Genomic DNA, 18,532 nt, shown 5'->3' with positions numbered 1-18,532 from the left:
AAAATCCTATCCTAGTCTCTTCCGAGATCTAAGGGATTAAGTTATAATATTCCTAGGCCGGTTCAAAGCCCCTTGAAAATACCATAACCCATTTCTTATGAGGATCTTATCTTGCGTTTCTTCCGAATACTTACAAGTATTTTTAGTTTAGGATTCTTCCGAATACCTAACCTTTATCTAAGAGATGGACATTTCCATGCCTCTTACAAGCCTAGACGGTGAAGCATTCATAAGCAAAGCAAATAAAGAACCAAAATAAACTTAAATATACCATTAAAAATAAAGTTTAAACAACCATTAAATCAACCACCACCAAATAAGTTAGTTCATGGTGGGGTTCGAAATATCCAAACACAAAGTCATAAAAATATTCGTTCCAACAACCCAAAATAATATAAAAATAGCAACAAAAAGGGAAGTGAGAAGAAGCCTTCGACGCGCCACCGGAGGTCTCCTCTCGGCCACCACGAACCACCTAGCTCGCTAGCTCCTTTCGGCGCCTAGCTTGCCACTCCTTGGAGCTTTATCAATGGAAGAATATCCCAAGGAAGAAGAAAAGAGAATAAAAATGTGATTTTTTCTGCTCTATGCGTGTGCTCTCTGTCCGTCTTTTTTTCTCTCTCCCATGAGGTGTCATATATAATAAAAAATATCTAGGGGTAATGATGAGTTTGTTGGATGCAAAATACCCCTCATACCCCTAGAATCACATGTTGTGCATGATCCTTATCCTCCAAGTGGCGGTGGTCCATTGGCAGCTCTGGCAGGTGGTTACAGCAGTCCTTCACGTGCAGAGACAGCTGTCTAGTGCCAGCTGTCCTTATGCAGAAATATCTTTTTGTCTTTTTCTGCGCCAGAAATGCCAAGGCATTTCAATCTGTTTTAGCAACATGTGATGCCGCGGCATTACTTCCCAAAGAATCCTTTTTCTTGCTATTCCCTGCACACCATAGACAAACCATTTCCCTCAAACAACACATTAAGAAATAAAATAGCACAACCACCACAAATGCAACTATATGCAACTACATGATCCTAAAATGACTAAAATGAGCTTTTAAACAAACAATAACTTAAGTGAAAAAGGCTTTAAAAGTAGCCTTTTTAGGAAGTTAACACACCCCCAAACTTAAGCTATTGCTTGTCCTCAAGCAATGGATAGTAGTTACATAAGCATAATGTCATGGCAAAGTTCGATAGTAAGACAGTAGGACAAAATTGAATTTCAACCCTCAGAACGATAGGCTTCAACATGCTAGACTTATAAAGAATTCAAGTACTTTTCCCTAGGTCAAAATCCTTTGTGGTAGTGTGTGCGTGATTGTATCCAATCTATACTTAGCGAATTTAGACAATTTCTAATCAAGTCCTCTAGTTTTTGTCAAGGCATTTACTTATCATTAAGCACATTTTTACTCCATTTTCTGTGATTTTTTTTTAATTTTTTTATGCTGTTACAAAGGGAGTCAGCTCATCACACCTACTCTCCCACACTCTAGATGAAATGGAGCATACCTTCCATCCCCGAGCTAGTTAAGTAGAGTCATCCCATGACTTCTTTCATTCACTCATATGCACAAGGCTTCTATTTATTAAAGAAAGTTCCAGGAAATGCCACGGCAAAGAGGAGTGTCCCTCTACAGCTATGCTTAAGCATTTATTCACAGTTTCATTTCTAAGGGAGTTTGTTTTTGATTTTTCTTTTAAACACCATACTATATTTCAATGCCAAGACTAACTAAAGTTCCTTCATAAAAATTTCCTAAATTTTCTAAGTATCGAAAACATACAAATCGTGTAAATATTTTTCACAAAGCATCAAGCCCTAGAGTGAGTTCTATCATTCTCAACAGCCATTTACATTCAGATTCTAGCCTAACAAAATTATCATCATCGGGTATCCTTAAAACATTTCATCTAACTGTCCTACCATTTACTGATGCCATGGCATAATACTATGCTAATGCTATCAGGCATATGACCTACCAAGAACAATACCTCTCCCAAACTTAAGGGAGGCATTGTCCTCAATGCTTTAAAGAGAACTAAACTAACTATAAAATATATGTTATGCAATGAAATGCAACTAAATGAAAATGGATGCAAGAGAGGTACCTCAATGTTTACGTGGTGGTGGTGCTTTGGAGGTGCTAGCAGCTCCTCGTCGGGTGTGCTTTCGGATAGGTGCTGGGCTGGACTTGGAAGAAGTAGAGTAATATTGCGCAATGCGTCCAGCCGTGGTCTTGGTGCGGCGACCACTACGTTGTGCATGAGAAGGATTGGGTGCTGGGACGGGGCTGGGTGTTTCTTCGACAGGGACAGTGGACGGATATTCAGGAGTCTCGGACCGGTGTGTATCAGGAGTGGGGTCAGCAGCAGGAGGATCAGGTGCATCATGCTCAGGCTCTGGAGATGCCTCGACATTGAATGCCGGTAGAATTTCGTCTGGGAATCCAGGAAAATTTCGTTGTTCGTGGGGAATTATTTCTTGAAAGAATGATTCCACCACAGCATCTCTATGCTTCACATATCCAAAGAAGTTACGGATGTCACCGTGTAAAGCATGCATTTGAGCTTGAGTCTGCGTCACAGATTCCTCGAGAGCAAGTAACCTTGCCTCGGCATTCGATTCTGTAGCACCTGCAGATTGCTCATGAACAGGGTCGTTAGCCTTGGGATTTTCAATTCCCAACAACAGTGGAAGTCTAGCCCTAGTGATGCCCGATAATCCAGGTAAAATTTCATCAAAAGCATTTTCCTCAACCTTTTTCTTACGACATAAAGCGGTAATTAAATTAGGAAACACCAAAGCACTTGTCTTTTTACCCAAACAGTCGTGGACTTACTGAACAATGATACGACCCACATCGATCGGACGGGATACCATTATAGAATGTAAAAGCAATAAGCGTGAAAGTGATACCGTAGTGTTGTGGGAGGTGGGCATGAGTTTATGCTTGAGGAAGTGATTCCATAATTTGGCACGCGGCTGAAGACGTTCCCAGTTGACCGAGTATCGGCTCGTCTGGCGACCATTCCACTCAGTGTTTTCGAAACAAAGGTCCTCCAAGACCCCATCGTATGTTTTGCTATCGGCTTCCTCTTCTAACTTGGCATGGTTATCCACAACATCCTGCAAATGAAAATAACGATTAATATCAGTGGATGTAAAACGGATTTGCTTACCTCGAACGAAGATGGAGTGTTGATTGGGCTTGGAAATATTCGCATAGAACTCCTTAACTAATGAGGTGTTCACCGAACCAGGATGACGGGCAAACTTCTGCCACTTGAGCGGCGTCAAAATGTCCATAACATCGGGTCCAAAACCACCATCGGTTTCCTCGGTAAAAATAAATCCCAACTCAAAAAAGAGTTTTTGGTTCTTAAAGTTTTGGAACCGAGCTTTGGCCTCATCGTTCTCAAACTGTTGCCAAGTGGTCGTGTCGGTTGGAGCCGGTCTTGAGCGCACCATTTTCAGTGTTTTTGAAGTAAGAAAAATGAAAAAGGAAGAAGCTTTTGAAATCTTTAAAAACTTGGATGTATTTCGGCTATGGAGAAATAACAAAAAAAGAAGATGAATGAAAGAAAGAGAAAAGGTAAAAGTTAAAATGAAAGAGAAAAATGAATAATGAAAGATAAAAGAAAAAGTTAAAAATTTAAGAAGGAAAAGGGGTGATAGGACGGTTAAGAGAGAAGTTAGTGGGTGGAGGTTGTGCGTGTATGTGGAAGGAAAAACTGCCAAAAAACAATGATGATGATGGGACAAAAACTGAGGAAAGAGAAAAGTAAATGTCAGAAATTAAATTAAATAAAAAGAAACAAATCAAAAGAATAGCTCTCCAATTAATGTTTTGTCATTTCCTCCCTTTGGTAACCGCTCCTTGTACGGTTTGCAGTAATGTGGTCCCTACAAATCAGATCAAAAATTAATTACAAAATAAAATAAAATAAAACTAAAGAAAAAAACTTGAATGTTAAATTTTATTTATGCACAGACACAAATTCCATGCCGAGGCATCGAATTTTGGTTCTCCTCTGGGCAAGCTTCAGTATCGTGCAGCCGTAACACGTCCTTGTTGTGCGGTGGTGGAATTCCATTGTAGGCTTTCAGACGCTGGCCATTGACCTTGAAGATCTTCCCATTGTCTATTCTCTTGATGTCAACAGCTCCATGGGGATAGACATAATGCACCTCAAATGGCCCTGACCATCGAGATTTTAGCTTCCCAGGAAAGAGTTTAAGTCTGGAGTTGTAAAGCAAGACTTGTTGCCCCACATGAAAATACCGTGGCATCAGTTTTTGGTCATGCCACTTCTTGGTTTTCTCCTTGTATATCCGAGTATTCTCATATGCTTGTGCTCTAAACTCTTCCATTTCATTAAGTTCTAATAATCTCTGCTCCCCAGCTAGTTGAGCATCGAAATTCAATCGCTTGATAGCCCAATAAGCTTTATGTTCAAGCTCAACCGGGAGATGACAAGCTTTACCATACACTAACTTGAAGGGTGACATCCCCAAAGGAGTTTTGAATGTTGTTCTGTACGCCCAAAGTGCTTCATCCAACTTTGGCAACCAATCCTTTTGCTTTGGGTTCACCACTTTCTCTAAAATATGCTTGATCTCTCGATTAGATATCTCAGCTTGGCCATTTGTCTGCGGATGATATGCCGTGGAAATCTTGTGTTGAACTTCATATCTCAGCAATACCTTGGCAATCAACTTGTTATCAAAATGGGTTCCTTCATCACTGATGATAGCACGAGGTACTCTAAACCGAGTGAAAATATACTTGTGCAAAAACTTGAGTACAGTCTTGGAGTCATTCCTTGATGTTGCTATTGCTTCCACCCACTTTGACACATAATCCACAGCAAGCAATATATATAATTTTCCTTCAGAAGATGGGAATGGTCCCATGAATTCGATGCCCCACACATCAAACAGCTCTATCTCCAAAATATTTTGCAGCGGCATCTCATGTCGTCTGGAGATGTTTCCAGTCCGTTGGCATCGATCACATCCTTTGTAAAATGCTTGGGCATCTCTAAACAAAGTTGGCCAGTAAAAGCCTGATTGTAGGACCTTAGCAGCAGTCCTTGCTCCACCAAAATGGCCTCCACTTGGGGCCGAATGACAATGGTACAAAATATCACTTTGCTCTTCTTCAGGTACACATCGTCTAATGAGCTGATCGGCACAATGTTTGAACAAATATGGCTCATCCCAAAAATAGTGCATTGCATCGTGCTTGAACTTCTTTTTAGCCTGACTATTCAAATCAAAAGGCACAATTCCACTAACAAGAAAATTAACAAGGTCAGCGTACCACGGGATTGCCGCGGCATATAAAATTTTCTCATCAGGAAATTCCTCTTGGATATCTACAGTGTCATGGCATTCAGAATTGTTCTCTAGCATAGATAAGTGATCAGCAACTTGATTTTCAGTTCCTTTTCTATATACCACCTCTAAGTCAAATTCTTGCAAAAGTAAGATCCACCTAATAAGTCTAGGCTTGGCATCCTTTTTGTTCACTAAGTATTTTATAGCCGAATGATCAGTGTGAACAATAACTTTAGTGCCTATTAGGTAAGGTCTAAATTTATCAAAAGCAAATACTACGGCAAGTAATTCTTTCTCAGTGGTGGTGTAGTTCAATTGTGCTTCATTTAAAGTGCGGCTAGAGTAATAAATAACATGAAAGATTTTACCTCGGCGTTGCCCAAAACAGCTCCTATGGCATAGTCGCTTGCATCACACATCAGCTCAAATGGTGATGTCCAGTCGGGAGGGACTACAATGGGTGCCGAGATCAGTTGTCGTTTCAGCTCAGTAAATGCGCCGAGGCATAATTTGTCAAACACAAAGGGTTGGTTTTGTTGAAGCAATGTGCACAAGGGCTTAGAAATCTTGGAGAAGTCTTTGATAAACCTTTTATAGAATCCAGCATGTCCAAGAAAACTTCTTATTCCCTTGACCGAAGTTGGTGGTGGCAACTTTTCAATCACTTCAATTTTCGCCTTGTCTACCTCAATACCCTTGTGTGAAATTTTGTGGCCTAATACAATGCCTTCAGTCACCATGAAGTGGCATTTTTCCCAATTTAAGACCAACTCAGCCTCTTCGCATCTCTTGAGAACTTTTGCTAAATTGCCGAGGTATCGTTCAAAATCGTCCCCACAAACAGAAAAGTCGTCCATGAAGATCTCCAGAAAATCCTCAACCATATCTGAAAATATAGCTTGCATACAGCGCTGAAACGTTGCCGGATCATTTCTCTTTGGCGGTAACTTACTCAATGAAGAACAAAATTCTATTGCCGTGGCAACAGTCTCTACTTTCCTCTTCTTGGTACAGATGTCCTTCAGAAATTTGGCATACATCGGCATCTGCTCAACAGCTTCCAAGAGAGGTATATTGATATGGAGCTGATCAAGAATGTCTACGAACTTCTTGAACTGAACTTCATCATTGTGCTTCTTCAATCTTTGCGGGAAGGGTGGGGGAGGTCTAGCTTCTTTAGCTGTAGGAATAGAATTTTCTTTTGCCTTGGCATCAGAATCTGGTACCTTGGCAGAATCCTCCTCCTTGTCCTTCTCAGAAACTCTATCATCTTGTAATTCAGCTTCAGTAGTGGGGTTATAATCATCATGCTGTGGCCCACTATCCTTGACTTCAGTGACTTCAGTATCACTTGACAAACGTCCTTGCTGACGCTTTTGCAATGCCGTAGCAATCTGACCAACTTGACCTTCCAAAGCTCTCAGAGACGAGCTATGGCTTTAAAGTAAGGCGCCTTGACTATGAAGTAAAGCTCCTTGATTTTTAATTGAAGTAGAATGGTCTTGCATCATTGTCTTCATAGTAGATATGAATTCTTGAATTGTAGCTTCTAAGGAACTTATGCTTGCTGAAGATGAAGCTCCTTTGTTAGCATTATGCCATGGCATAGCATTTTGGTAACTTTGAGGCTCATTGTGATTCTGCTGCCTAGTAGGTTGATTAGCATTGTGGGCTCCTTGATTTCCCCATGAAAAATTAGGATGCTGACGCCATCCAGCATTATAAGTGTTTGAGTAAGGATTTTTGCTGCCTCGATTGTAATTGCCTAAAAAGTTGATGGACTCATGGTTGGTTGGGCATTCGCTCTCGTGATGATTGCCTTGGCATAACAGACATGCCAGACTAGTTGTTTTCACTTCCTTCACATCAGTGGAATATTGTAAGTTCTTCAACATATTAGTAATAGCGGAGAGTTGAGCGGACACCGAATCTTTGGTTTCTAACTCGAATGTTCCAGGTGCTCTCCTCCCACTCCCAAGTCTTGAAGAAGGAAATTGATAATCATTGTTAGCAATTCTGTCCAAGATAGCAAACGCCTCCGTAGGTGATTTGTCCAGCAATGTCCCATTTGCCGAGGCATCCAGTAACATCCTCGTGGGTGCATTGACTCCATTATAGAACATGACTACTTGAGTCCAATCATGAAAACCATGATTTGAACACTTTCGAAGCAAACTCTTATAACGATCCCAACACTCATACATGGATTCGTCGTCGCCCTGGCGAAAAGATGATATTTCATTCCTTAGCTGCGTATTCATGTTTGGTGGGTTGTACCTTAATAAGAAACTCTTGCAAAGATCCGCACATGATTCCATCGAACCGGCTGGTACACCACTCAACCAAGCCCTTGCTCGGTCACGCAATGAATACGGAAAAAACTTTAATTTCAGAAAATCCTCATGCACTCTTTCTTGGCGGAAAGAATAACAAACTTCCAGAAAATTGCGAATGTGCTGCCTGGCATCTTCAGTTGGCATACCCCCAAACTGCCCAATAGAATTCAACATGTTGAACATGACTGGTTTCAGCTCGAAATGTGCAGCTTGAATTTCGGGTGCCACATTCCCAGGATTCAGATCATCCAGCATCGGATTTAAATGATCTCGAATAACACGAGGCCTGATAGCAGGTTCAGCATTGTTTAATGCCGTGGTATTCTGATTTCCGTCATCTTGACCAATGCCTTGGTTTCCAATCTGATACATATTTCCTTGAGCACGTCTTCTTCTTCTAAAGAGTCTTTCAATCTCAGGTTCTATTGGTTCCAAAGGCTCTTCAGAATTTCTTCTAGGCATACACTAAATAAACCTGAAAAATAAAACAAAAATATCAAGTAGACTATACAAAAATAAAAAAAATGCAAAACAAAATAAAATGCTCTGGCAAAACTAAATAACTTCAGGCTGCCAATCCTCGGCAACGGCGCCAAAAACTTGTTCGCGTGTTGTGAGTACTATAAAATATACGCAAATAATGTGCAAGTATATACAATCGCTCAAGTAATATAATGATGAGTGAGTATCGTCTCCATAGGGATTGGGTGAAATCACAAAAGTCTAACCAAAGCAATGCGATATTCTATCTAAGTATAGTTAGTCTTGATATATACAAATGTCACGGCAAAGGATATGTGTATGCTGGTAGATGCGGATTGATGGTGTGATGGTGTAGCAAATGGAAATGAAGTGGCAATGATGGATGTTTAATGTTGAGTATGGTGAAATGTTGAGGCAATGAGAAATGGTAAAGACAGTAAATAAAAAGATAAATACAATAAGAAGAAAATAATCCTCACGTGACAAGCTTCCAATGAAATGAATGGTAAGGATTGATCTAAGGTTGCTAAGCTTATTTCTCAAGTATATTTAAGCTATCTTGTCTTTACTTACTCGACAGGGCTTTCCTAAGGTGTTCAAAAGAACCTAACAGAATAGGATGCCAAGGCATCTGCTCTCACTCAACGATGTTGGACAGCCTACCCTATTGATAAAGACACCCTTTTTAGTCGTTGAAATCCTATCCTAGTCTCTTCCGAGATCTAAGGGATTAAGTTATAATATTCCTAGGCCGGTTCAAAGCCCCTTGAAAATACCATAACCCATTGCTTATGAGGATCTTATCTTGCGTTTCTTTCGAATACTTACAAGTATTTTTAGTTTAGGATTCTTCCGAATACCTAACCTTCATCTAAGAGATGGACATTTCCATGCCTCTTACAAGCCTAGATGGTGAAGCATTCATAGGCAAAGCAAATAAAGAACCAAAATAAACTTAAATATACCATTAAAAATAAAGTTTAAACAACCATTAAATCAACCACCACCAAATAAGTTAGTTCATGGTGGGGTTCGAAATATCCAAACACAAAGTCATGAAAATATTCGTTCCAATAACCCACAAAATAATATAAAATAGCAACAAAAAGGGAAGTGAGAAGAAGCCTTCGACGCGCCACCGGAGGTCTCCTCTCGGCCACCACGAACCACCTAGCTCGCTAGCTCCTTTCGGCGCCTAGCTTGCCACTCCTTGGAGCTTTATCAATTGAGGAATATCCCAAGGAAGAAGAAAGGAGAATAAAAATGTGATTTTTTCTGCTCTATACGTGTGCTCTCTGTCCGTCTTTTTTTCTCTCTCCCATGAGGTGTCATATATAATAAAAAATATCTAGGGGTAATGATGAGTTTGTTGGGTGCAAAATACCCCTCATACCCCTAGAATCACATGTTGTGCATGATCCTTATCCTCCAAGTGGCGGTGGTCCATTGGCAGCTCTGGCAGGCAGTTACAGCAGTCCTTCACATGCAGAGACAGTTGTCCAATGCCAGCTGTCCTTATGCAGAAATATCTTTTTGTCTTTTTCTGCGCCAGAAATGCCAAGGCATTTCAATCTGCTTTAGTAACGTGTGATGCCGCGGCATTACTTCCCAAAGAATCCTTTTTCTTGCTATTCTCTGCACACCATAGACAAACTGCACCTTTCCCTCAAACAGCACCATTAAGAAATAAAATAGCACAACCACCACAAATGCAACTATATGCAACTACATGATCCTAAAATGACTAAAATGAGCTTTTAAACAAACAATAACTTAAGTGAAAAAGGCTTTAAAAGTAGCATTTTTAGGAAGTTAACATTAGTAAACAAAAACAAAAACTCAAAAGTAAACAGTTGCTCCCCGACAACAATGCCAAAAACTTGATGTTCTAAAATATGATATAGCAATCACACAAGTATATGTATCGTCACCTAGTAATCCTTTTGGGATTTCGGATATCGAACCCACAGAGAGAAGAAAGTTTACTATTGAGTTAAACAAACAAGTATTGATTGAATTGGCATGTAAATAAGACAAGTAACAAAAGAGGAAATATAATGAAATATAGTCAGGGTCATGCTATAGCACTGGGTACAACACAGAGTCAGAAATCAAATAGAGTGGGATGATAAAAGAGTTTCCTTGTTCAATTCATGCAATTAATTTAATTACAATGTATTTAGGATTAATCACTATAAACGGATTAATATGAATTAGCTCTCACTAAGACAAACAATCACATAGTAATGATCATAAACAATTAGTAGCATACATCTCAGCATGCATTTGCTTCTCACAATACCAAAGCCACGAAATTAGCATGCAAGTCATTTAATTTATCTCTAAATAAAAGAATATCATACTTAAATAATGAAATCTCTTTCACCATTCAAAAAGCATAAGGCACAAGTAACAAATAACATTCATAAAAACAAGGGTTCCACCCAAACAGCTAAATTTAGAACATTCAACGTCCACAAGTACATAAAATCAACTATCTAACCTTCACTATCTCAGGCAAAGTCTAAGTAGTTGAAGTGATCTTGCTGACTGTCGATTCTATTAGGCTAGAATGATCCCAGATGCTGCAACGCACCTCCAGATGAGCAACTTAGGCAACCATGGAAAATAGACGGGAGATTTTTTATGGAAGATGATAGGATGAAGAATTCATCATTAAATGAGCTAGGGGAGGTTCTATTTATAGGTGAGGAGGTCAAAATTGTCTCCAATAAAGATTTTCCACGTAGCAGCAGCTGGTTGGAGAGGATACAGCTATCCCTGATCCAGAAGGTTCTACTCAGCCTTGTGAATCATCAGTTGTTGTAGCATTTACTTCTTCGCTGCAGTATCTGCATTTTTTAGCACAAAAATCCAGAAATTAGCCCAAGTTAACCAAACTTTAAACAATGCAAAAATATATAAAAATAAGATTAAACTAAACCTAAAATGCTTTTTAACATACTTAATTCCAAGCCAAACATAGGTACAAAGTGCTAAATTGATAACTCTTTTGTAGAGTTATCAATTCGCATAGTACTATGTTATAATTAGGTTCTCATTCCACAGTACCTAGTACTACCAACGGTGGAAAGCGTAAGGCTTAGTTTATATTATTTAGTTGGTATATGTGTATTCCTTGATCTATATTACATGTTTACTTTTTCATATGTATTATGTTTTTTGTTGTATATTACATTGACATGTGTGATTCATGTTTAATGTTATATTATTTATAATTTGTACATTGGTTTAAGCTTCTATATTGGGATTATCTACTAAAGTCTCAGGTTCCTCCTCGAAGGGTAACGTCACTATCATGATTTTTGTTTTTTTGTTTTTTTTGGGTTCCTTTTCGATGGGTAACGTCCCTATCATGATTTCTGTTTTATGTTTGGGTTCCTCTTCGAAGGGTAACGTCCCCATCCTATTAGTCTAGAATGAAAGAAGAGGTTGTGAACATCTTTACTATTATTTGATTATTATGTTGTTTATTGTATCGAGATTGAATTATCTGCGTTTTAATACTATTATTTGTTTGTACTTAGATGACACATTGATCTCCATATCTCACCTTGTTTTTATCTCTCATTTTTAGATTATTCAGATGTAGGATCGATTTGGCTATCGGAGGTGTAGTCAGGATTTTATATTGTACAAAGTTAAATATTTATTTTCAATCTCCTTTGATTCAGTTATAACTTCTAAATCGAATATAAGGGGTTACATCAAATTACAACGGTTATATTTTACCATGTGTTTTCATTTTTTTTCCTTTTACTTTCTATCATGCAATTCCAACTTAACCTCAAAAAAAAAAAGTAAAATCAATTTTTACTTTTGTTTATTTATTTTATCCAAAGTTTATCTGATTTACGATGATGTATTTCTATCATTTGATGTTGAGCTTTTTTTTTGTTCAGAAATATGAGTATATATAATGCATAAAAAATATTGACATGTCCAACTCCTAACTTATAATCGTCCCATGTCTCATTTGACGTAATGCATCTCACTCCTTCAGTGGCGGATGAGTGCATCCTATTATTTTAGTAATGTGATTAAATTTAACCTAATACATTAAAAAAAAAGAGAAATATTACAATTTTTCCATACCATTATATTTTAGAAAAGAAAATTAAAATTGTGAACTTTCATTCTTAAATTTCTGAATCCGCCACTACACTCTTTACTAGACATCAATATTGCTTCAGCTTAAAACTCTTGATAGATGCTTACATTTTACCATACTTCTCGCCATATAAAAAATGGCATTGTCACTTTATTTTATTGAGACGTATGTTTAATAATCGGTTGGTGAATAACTGCTGTTATTAACTAGGTAAGCATGATTCAGTATTCATGGAAAAATAACCGATGTCAGATGGTGATGATAATAGGAAGCAACTATAACTCAACAAAACCAAAAAAAGAATACACTGGGCCGGCAGCAAGTCATGAAACACTTAATTTATGAGTCAGCTCCTCTTCAGGTCAAGTTTGCCTAAATATTTCATCACTTTCCCGACAACAGCCATAATAACACCTTCATTTTCTTGAAAGGAATGGCTTAACCGACTCTACCACCACCTGGATTATATGAAAATCCATCATAAATCAAATTCAATATACAACCCACACGTTAGTCGATGATTATATGTTTCAACTATCTTCCTGAGTTGCGCATAGTTCTTACCCTGCCATCATATGATAGAGAAGCAAATATCCAAGGCTCGCGATTACTCCAAGCAAGGCCTGAAAACAGATTGTGGTTACGTTTATTTCTTAAAAGCATATAAAACACATGTAGGGGTTAGGACTGATTACCATACACACTATCTTCATAATCACTGTAAGAATTAAGCAATGGGTCAGCTTGTTGAGTGGCCGATTCGGCTATGCTGTTAATTAAACAAAATTAAAACAATAAAATATCAGTGAAGATCAACCAATAAAACACAAAGTTGTGCAAAGCTACAGACTAGAACAACCTTTCAGAGGTTGCCTCATCTTCAGCGGATGTAGGAGCCATCCACAAGTTTACAGTCGAGTCAGTGCCAGCACTCTACAGAAGGGAAAATTCTCAAGTATTTTCAAAATATACCAATAAGTAACAAGTTGCAGTTTATGTCATAGCGGCTTAAAAATTTATGGATATTGCTATGCCTAGTTGATTCAGACGAATATTTGTAACCAGTTTAATCCAACCAAGACCTAATGCCTATCCCTAGAAAACAATATTAAGATGAATGCTCAGAGAGAGAGAGAACCAGAATTAGCCCATCATACTCCGGGTTACAAGTTACAGCCCATGTCCTGCAAACATAAACATGACATAATCAATGAACTTAAATACTCCCGTTTCTTTCTAGTGGCACCAACTCAGAACATAAACTCAAATGTTGGAGATTAACTATAAATCAATCAATTGAGAAAATAGAAAGAGCAAAGTTCCTCAAAAATGAAAAAAGACCTATAAGAGTACAAGTCAATTACCAGTGTGTGTGTCCAGGAAGCTCTCTGACAGGACTTTTGGGTTTTCTAAGATCCCATATGTGTATCCCAGATTCATCTTCTGCAGTGACCTGTGATAAAAGTGACAATAATAACTTAGTCTCAGTAACCAGCAGAAATACCATCTCACTTAAATAAGTTCATTCACAATCACCACTTCCATATAATTTACCATTCTTTTACTGATTTCAGCAACTATTATGAACAGGTGAATGTCTCTTATGATTGACAAAATGCAAAGGACCAATTTCATTCCATCAAACCCCACACACCAGTAAAAGATTATAAATAGTGGTCCAAAATAGATAAATTTCCTTTTAGAAAATGTGATAAACATTCGAACAATCAATACGTTGTTTTATCTAATGTATATAATTGATATACAAATTCGATAGTTGTACACGATTAAACAAGGTTTATAAGTGTACATGTGTGCATAGCAGATTTTACAAAAGAAAGTATAGTTTAATTGACTAAAATGAAAGTATAATTTAATTGACTAAAATGAAAGTATAATTTAATTGACAAGTAAATCCTACCAGTTTCATTTTACAAAAGAAAAAAAAATCCTCCCAATTTCTCATCCTTACCATGTCACATTGATAATTGTAATTTATAATATCGGTCTATACTATATTATCTAGGATTCACATAGTTCTAGAAATAAGAAAGTTTTGTTTGATAGAAAAAGCGTTTTAACATGCCAACTCATTCCCCACAAAAAAAAAGGCATTCTAAAAGCCAAAGTTATAATAGAAATAACCAATAGGCCAATACAAAAGCATTAATGCAAAGAGCCAGTAAAAGATTATTTTAAATAGTAAAATATTCAAGCTATATCCTTACAAGTATATGATTTTTCTTCATATCATAGTTAGCATTGCGGATATGGGCACGCTCAATTGTGTTTGTCTTCCTATGATAACATAAAATTGTTGTCAGCAACAGCATAACTCGAAGTGCAATCCATAAACTATATCTAGGTAAAAATTTTAAGAAAAATGATCTGCAGAGAAACTAAATAATTAGAAGGTACAAGCTACAACATCATGCCTTCCTTGTCCTCTTTTCTTCAGCTAGAGGAAGGCAGGTGGTCAAATATAAACTTTTTGAATTTTAGCCCATGCATTTAGAAAAATGAGTCAAATCACAAGGGAAATGGAACGCCAAATTAAATGACCACCAGCATAATGATTAAACTGTTTAGAACTAATCAAGAAACTAAGATACTCAGAGACAACATACTTCATTGTACGTAGATCCCAAAACTGGACTGATGATTCACAAGTGGTCGCAACAGCATTTATATCATGTGGATCCCATGCACCACCAGATAAGTAATGAAGCAAACCAGATGACTGCTTAGATTGTACCTAGATTTCCACAATAAGATCTGAATAAGCATCAAATACTATACAAGCAATCAATGGTTTATGGGCTAGGGTCTTAGGTTCAGATATCCAACATGAGTAAATCTAAGGACCAGACACGTCATTTGCTAAAAAATCATTTGTCGCTTTAACTGATGTCATATTTTCTCCAAATTTCACTCATAAATTCTCCTTAGTTTCCTATTTCCATTTTTCCACTTGATCCTCCTCCTCACAGCTTTGAAACCTCAAAACATCTCTTGCCACCAAGAACCACCTCTGCAATGTTGGCTGCTGTTTTGAACTACACAGCAACTAGTCTGCCACATATCATGTTGGTACCCATGTCGTGTCAACAGGGGTATGGCTCCCTAAAGTGCTGAGTCCATGTAACATTGATAGGCATATAGATTTTTTTTTTGTTTACTATAACTGCCACTGATATGTAGTCAATGTCTCTGTCAGGTTAGATAAATGCAAAGTTTCCAATTGCCACAAAATTTAATATGAGACACTGAAGCTATATTGACTATATTGAGATACAGTGAAGGAAGAGAAAGGGGGAAAAGAAAAAGAAAAGGAGGGTGAATAAACAATGCAACTGTTTACAAACATGTCAGTTGTGTCTTTGAAGAAGGTATTCCAGTATTGATCACTATTTTCACAAAGGTAAAATAAAACCTAGAGGATGCATAGTCGCATCCTAGTACAATAATAATTGGATGATAAGAAGACAATCCATGCAGAATCTAACCTGGGCAGCCTTTTTTGAACAATCTAAAGTCCATAAGAAAATATTTTCATCATCAATGCTGATCAACTTATCATGTCTTCCAGACGGACACCAGAGAACACTGTTATTAAGTAAGCCAAAATAAATTTCACAAAAAAGTTCAGTCCAAACAGCAAAGACTACACAGCTTCAGTAACTTGGGGGAATTTTGAAACAGTAACTCACCAATTAATCTTGCCAACATGTGCATCAAGGGAGGCAACTCGTTCCAACTGCGGTGAATTTAACTGTCCATATAACTCAGGGATCTGCCATATTGCAGCCCCATAAGATTCACCTTCAACGACAAAGAAAACTATCAAACCAGTCTCCATCTTTAACCATAAAACTTTTATACAGGATAATGCCGTTGCAGCGGCTAATTCAACTGTAGTAAAACAATGGGATCTATTTTGTTCTACTATCTCTTGGCCGTAAAGTCACAAAAAACAATGAGCTACCAGTACTAGAGAGAGAACAAGAAAGGTAGACTAAATTGCTCAAAGGTTACGAAGATGAACCAAAATATGCAAGAAATACAGGTAAATCAGATTCAAATAAGCTACCGGTAGAAAAAACAGTGGAGAAAATCCTTTGATCGAATGGACAGGAAGCTAGGTCCCAGATCTCGTTAGGGTGAGAAAACAAGCCCTCACAAATGAGCTCAGTTCCGGAAGAAGATAGCCGAATCAGATGCACCTGGTCAGATTTCAGTTCGGTTTAACTAATATGAAACAAAAATAAAAATTAAACCAAATTAAAATAATTCACTAACAAAACCAATAACCTCATTTTCTTCCCTGAGACTGAGGGTTCCGGTAATGAAACTGGTATGATCGGTGTCTGCTCTGACATCCGAAATGCATCTTCCCTGACAGCTTAAATGTAAGTATCTCCTGATTTGAGAGGTGCTTAGTATAATTGAAATTTTGAGAGTGAACCTGATATTTCAGACCGTAGCCGATCCCAGAAGATCCTTGCATCGTTGCAGCGCCACCCGAAACCGATTCAATGACCAACGGCGGCCGGTTATTGATTTTTTAGGTCAGAGGCTGATTCTTAATTTTTTTTGGGTCAGAGGCTGATTCTTAATTTATTTTATTTTTAATCACTAAAATTAAAATATTTTAAATTTATTTCCTAAACTTTTTATATTTATTTTTAATTTTGTATTAGCTATAATTTAAAATATAATCAACTATAGATAATTATTAAATTTATTTCAATTGTTTAATTGTTCTCCTACTCTCTATATAATTTGAGTTTGAATCTAGTCTAATGATTTAGCGTATCATCTTTTAATTGAAGATAAAATTTATTAAATTTAATAAATGAAAGAATGAAAAAATCTTTTTAAGTGTCACCAACTAGCTAGAGGATTAAATCTTCGATTAAAATAAAATTAAGATCAAATTGATAAAATGAGTAAGTGACGAGGATCAAATATATAATTATATCGATTTTATTAATTATTACGTCAACTCCTCCATTAAATATTAACGGCATGTACCTTTATTAACACCATTTACATAACTAAATTGATTGTTTAATAAAATTAAAATATTGATGATAATATTAAAATCTTTCTATAATGAAGTGATTACGAATGTAGTTTACACGAAAATCAATGACTCATGATTTTCTTTACTCAACTAGCTCGTCGAACTCAAAAAAATTAATTAATATAATTTAGTTATTGATGTGAACTGTTGTTGACTATTACAATGTTGATATGATAATTTATAATATAAATATGATATCTTATGATACTGACAGGATAATTCGTGAATACTAACGTGACATAATAGCTCAATTAATCTTTTAAAATTTGAGGTCTTAATTACTTTAGTGTAAAATTTGAGGATTTATAATCTTTAAACAAATAATTAAAAAATAGCATAGTTTAAAACTTAAAATATAAAAATATTTAAAACTTGAATATTAAAAAGATATTAAAAATAAAAATACTGATAATTTTTTTAAAAAGTTAGACAAAATTAATAAGTTAAAGAAATATACAAATATATAAAATAATAAATTCAAAATTATTAAAAAAATAAAACATTAAAAATATTTTTAACATTTGAACACTTCTATTAATAAGTTAAAGAAATATACAAATATAAATAATAAATTCAAATTATTAAAAAATAATACATTAAAAATATTTTTAACATTTGAACACTTCTATAAATAAGTTTTAACTAGATCTCGTTAGCATGAGTCTATTACTATTCATTGAACATGATTCTAATGAAATTAATCTTACTTTATCTATCAATAACTTTTGAGATTACTCGTATATTATAAAAACGATTAGTAGAATTTGTAATGAAGTAATATTTATAAGTTTACAACAAAATCCCGTCATTTTTATATTATAGGAAAAATATCAACAACAAAAAAACATTAGTGGATAAAATAATGTTGATTCAATTTAAAATATGTTCAAAGAATAAAATTTGACCGTTTTGATGAGCGATAATCGAATATTTTTTTAATGAAAATATTCTAAAACTTTTAATACTTTATAAATGTTTTTGAATCTTATTTTTAATAAATTATAAATTATAGTTTTATTGCTTTTGATATTTTTTTAATTTTATTTAACTTTTTGAAACTTTTAATATTTTGTTTATTTTTCAAAATATTTATTTTTTAAAATATTTAAATATTTTAAATTTAGATAATTTTTAGTTTTTAACTTTTT

The 18,532-nt window shown here is 36.1% G+C and overlaps 1 protein-coding gene across 2 annotated transcripts; it reads right to left on the bottom strand.

The window, feature by feature from the left end:
* Positions 1 to 12,593: 12,593 nt before the first annotated feature.
* LOC120180526 (WD repeat-containing protein DWA2-like) lies at positions 12,594 to 16,879 on the bottom strand. Of its 2 annotated transcripts, none has more exons than XM_039185840.1 (13): positions 16,764 to 16,879; positions 16,610 to 16,693; positions 16,389 to 16,521; positions 16,009 to 16,120; positions 15,805 to 15,904; positions 14,926 to 15,047; positions 14,527 to 14,596; positions 13,663 to 13,751; positions 13,437 to 13,482; positions 13,158 to 13,231; positions 12,994 to 13,067; positions 12,863 to 12,921; positions 12,594 to 12,756 (listed from the first exon to the last, which is right to left on the bottom strand). In XM_039185840.1, the coding sequence occupies exons 1-13, from the start codon at positions 16,803 to 16,805 to the stop codon at positions 12,715 to 12,717; spliced, it is 1,047 nt and encodes a 348-aa protein (XP_039041771.1). In that variant the 5' UTR covers positions 16,806 to 16,879; the 3' UTR covers positions 12,594 to 12,714. The 2 variants fall into 2 exon arrangements, with proteins under 2 accessions (XP_039041771.1, XP_039041770.1); XM_039185839.1 differs by having other exon boundaries at positions 12,595 to 12,756; positions 14,926 to 15,053.
* Positions 16,880 to 18,532: the final 1,653 nt, after the last annotated feature.

Source organism: Hibiscus syriacus, unplaced genomic scaffold, assembly GCF_006381635.1.
Source record: "Hibiscus syriacus cultivar Baekdansim isolate YM2019G1 unplaced genomic scaffold, ASM638163v2 tig00112498_pilon, whole genome shotgun sequence".
NCBI classification, from domain to species: Eukaryota; Viridiplantae; Streptophyta; class Magnoliopsida; order Malvales; family Malvaceae; genus Hibiscus; species Hibiscus syriacus.
This window is presented reverse-complemented; position numbering and strand designations above follow the sequence as displayed.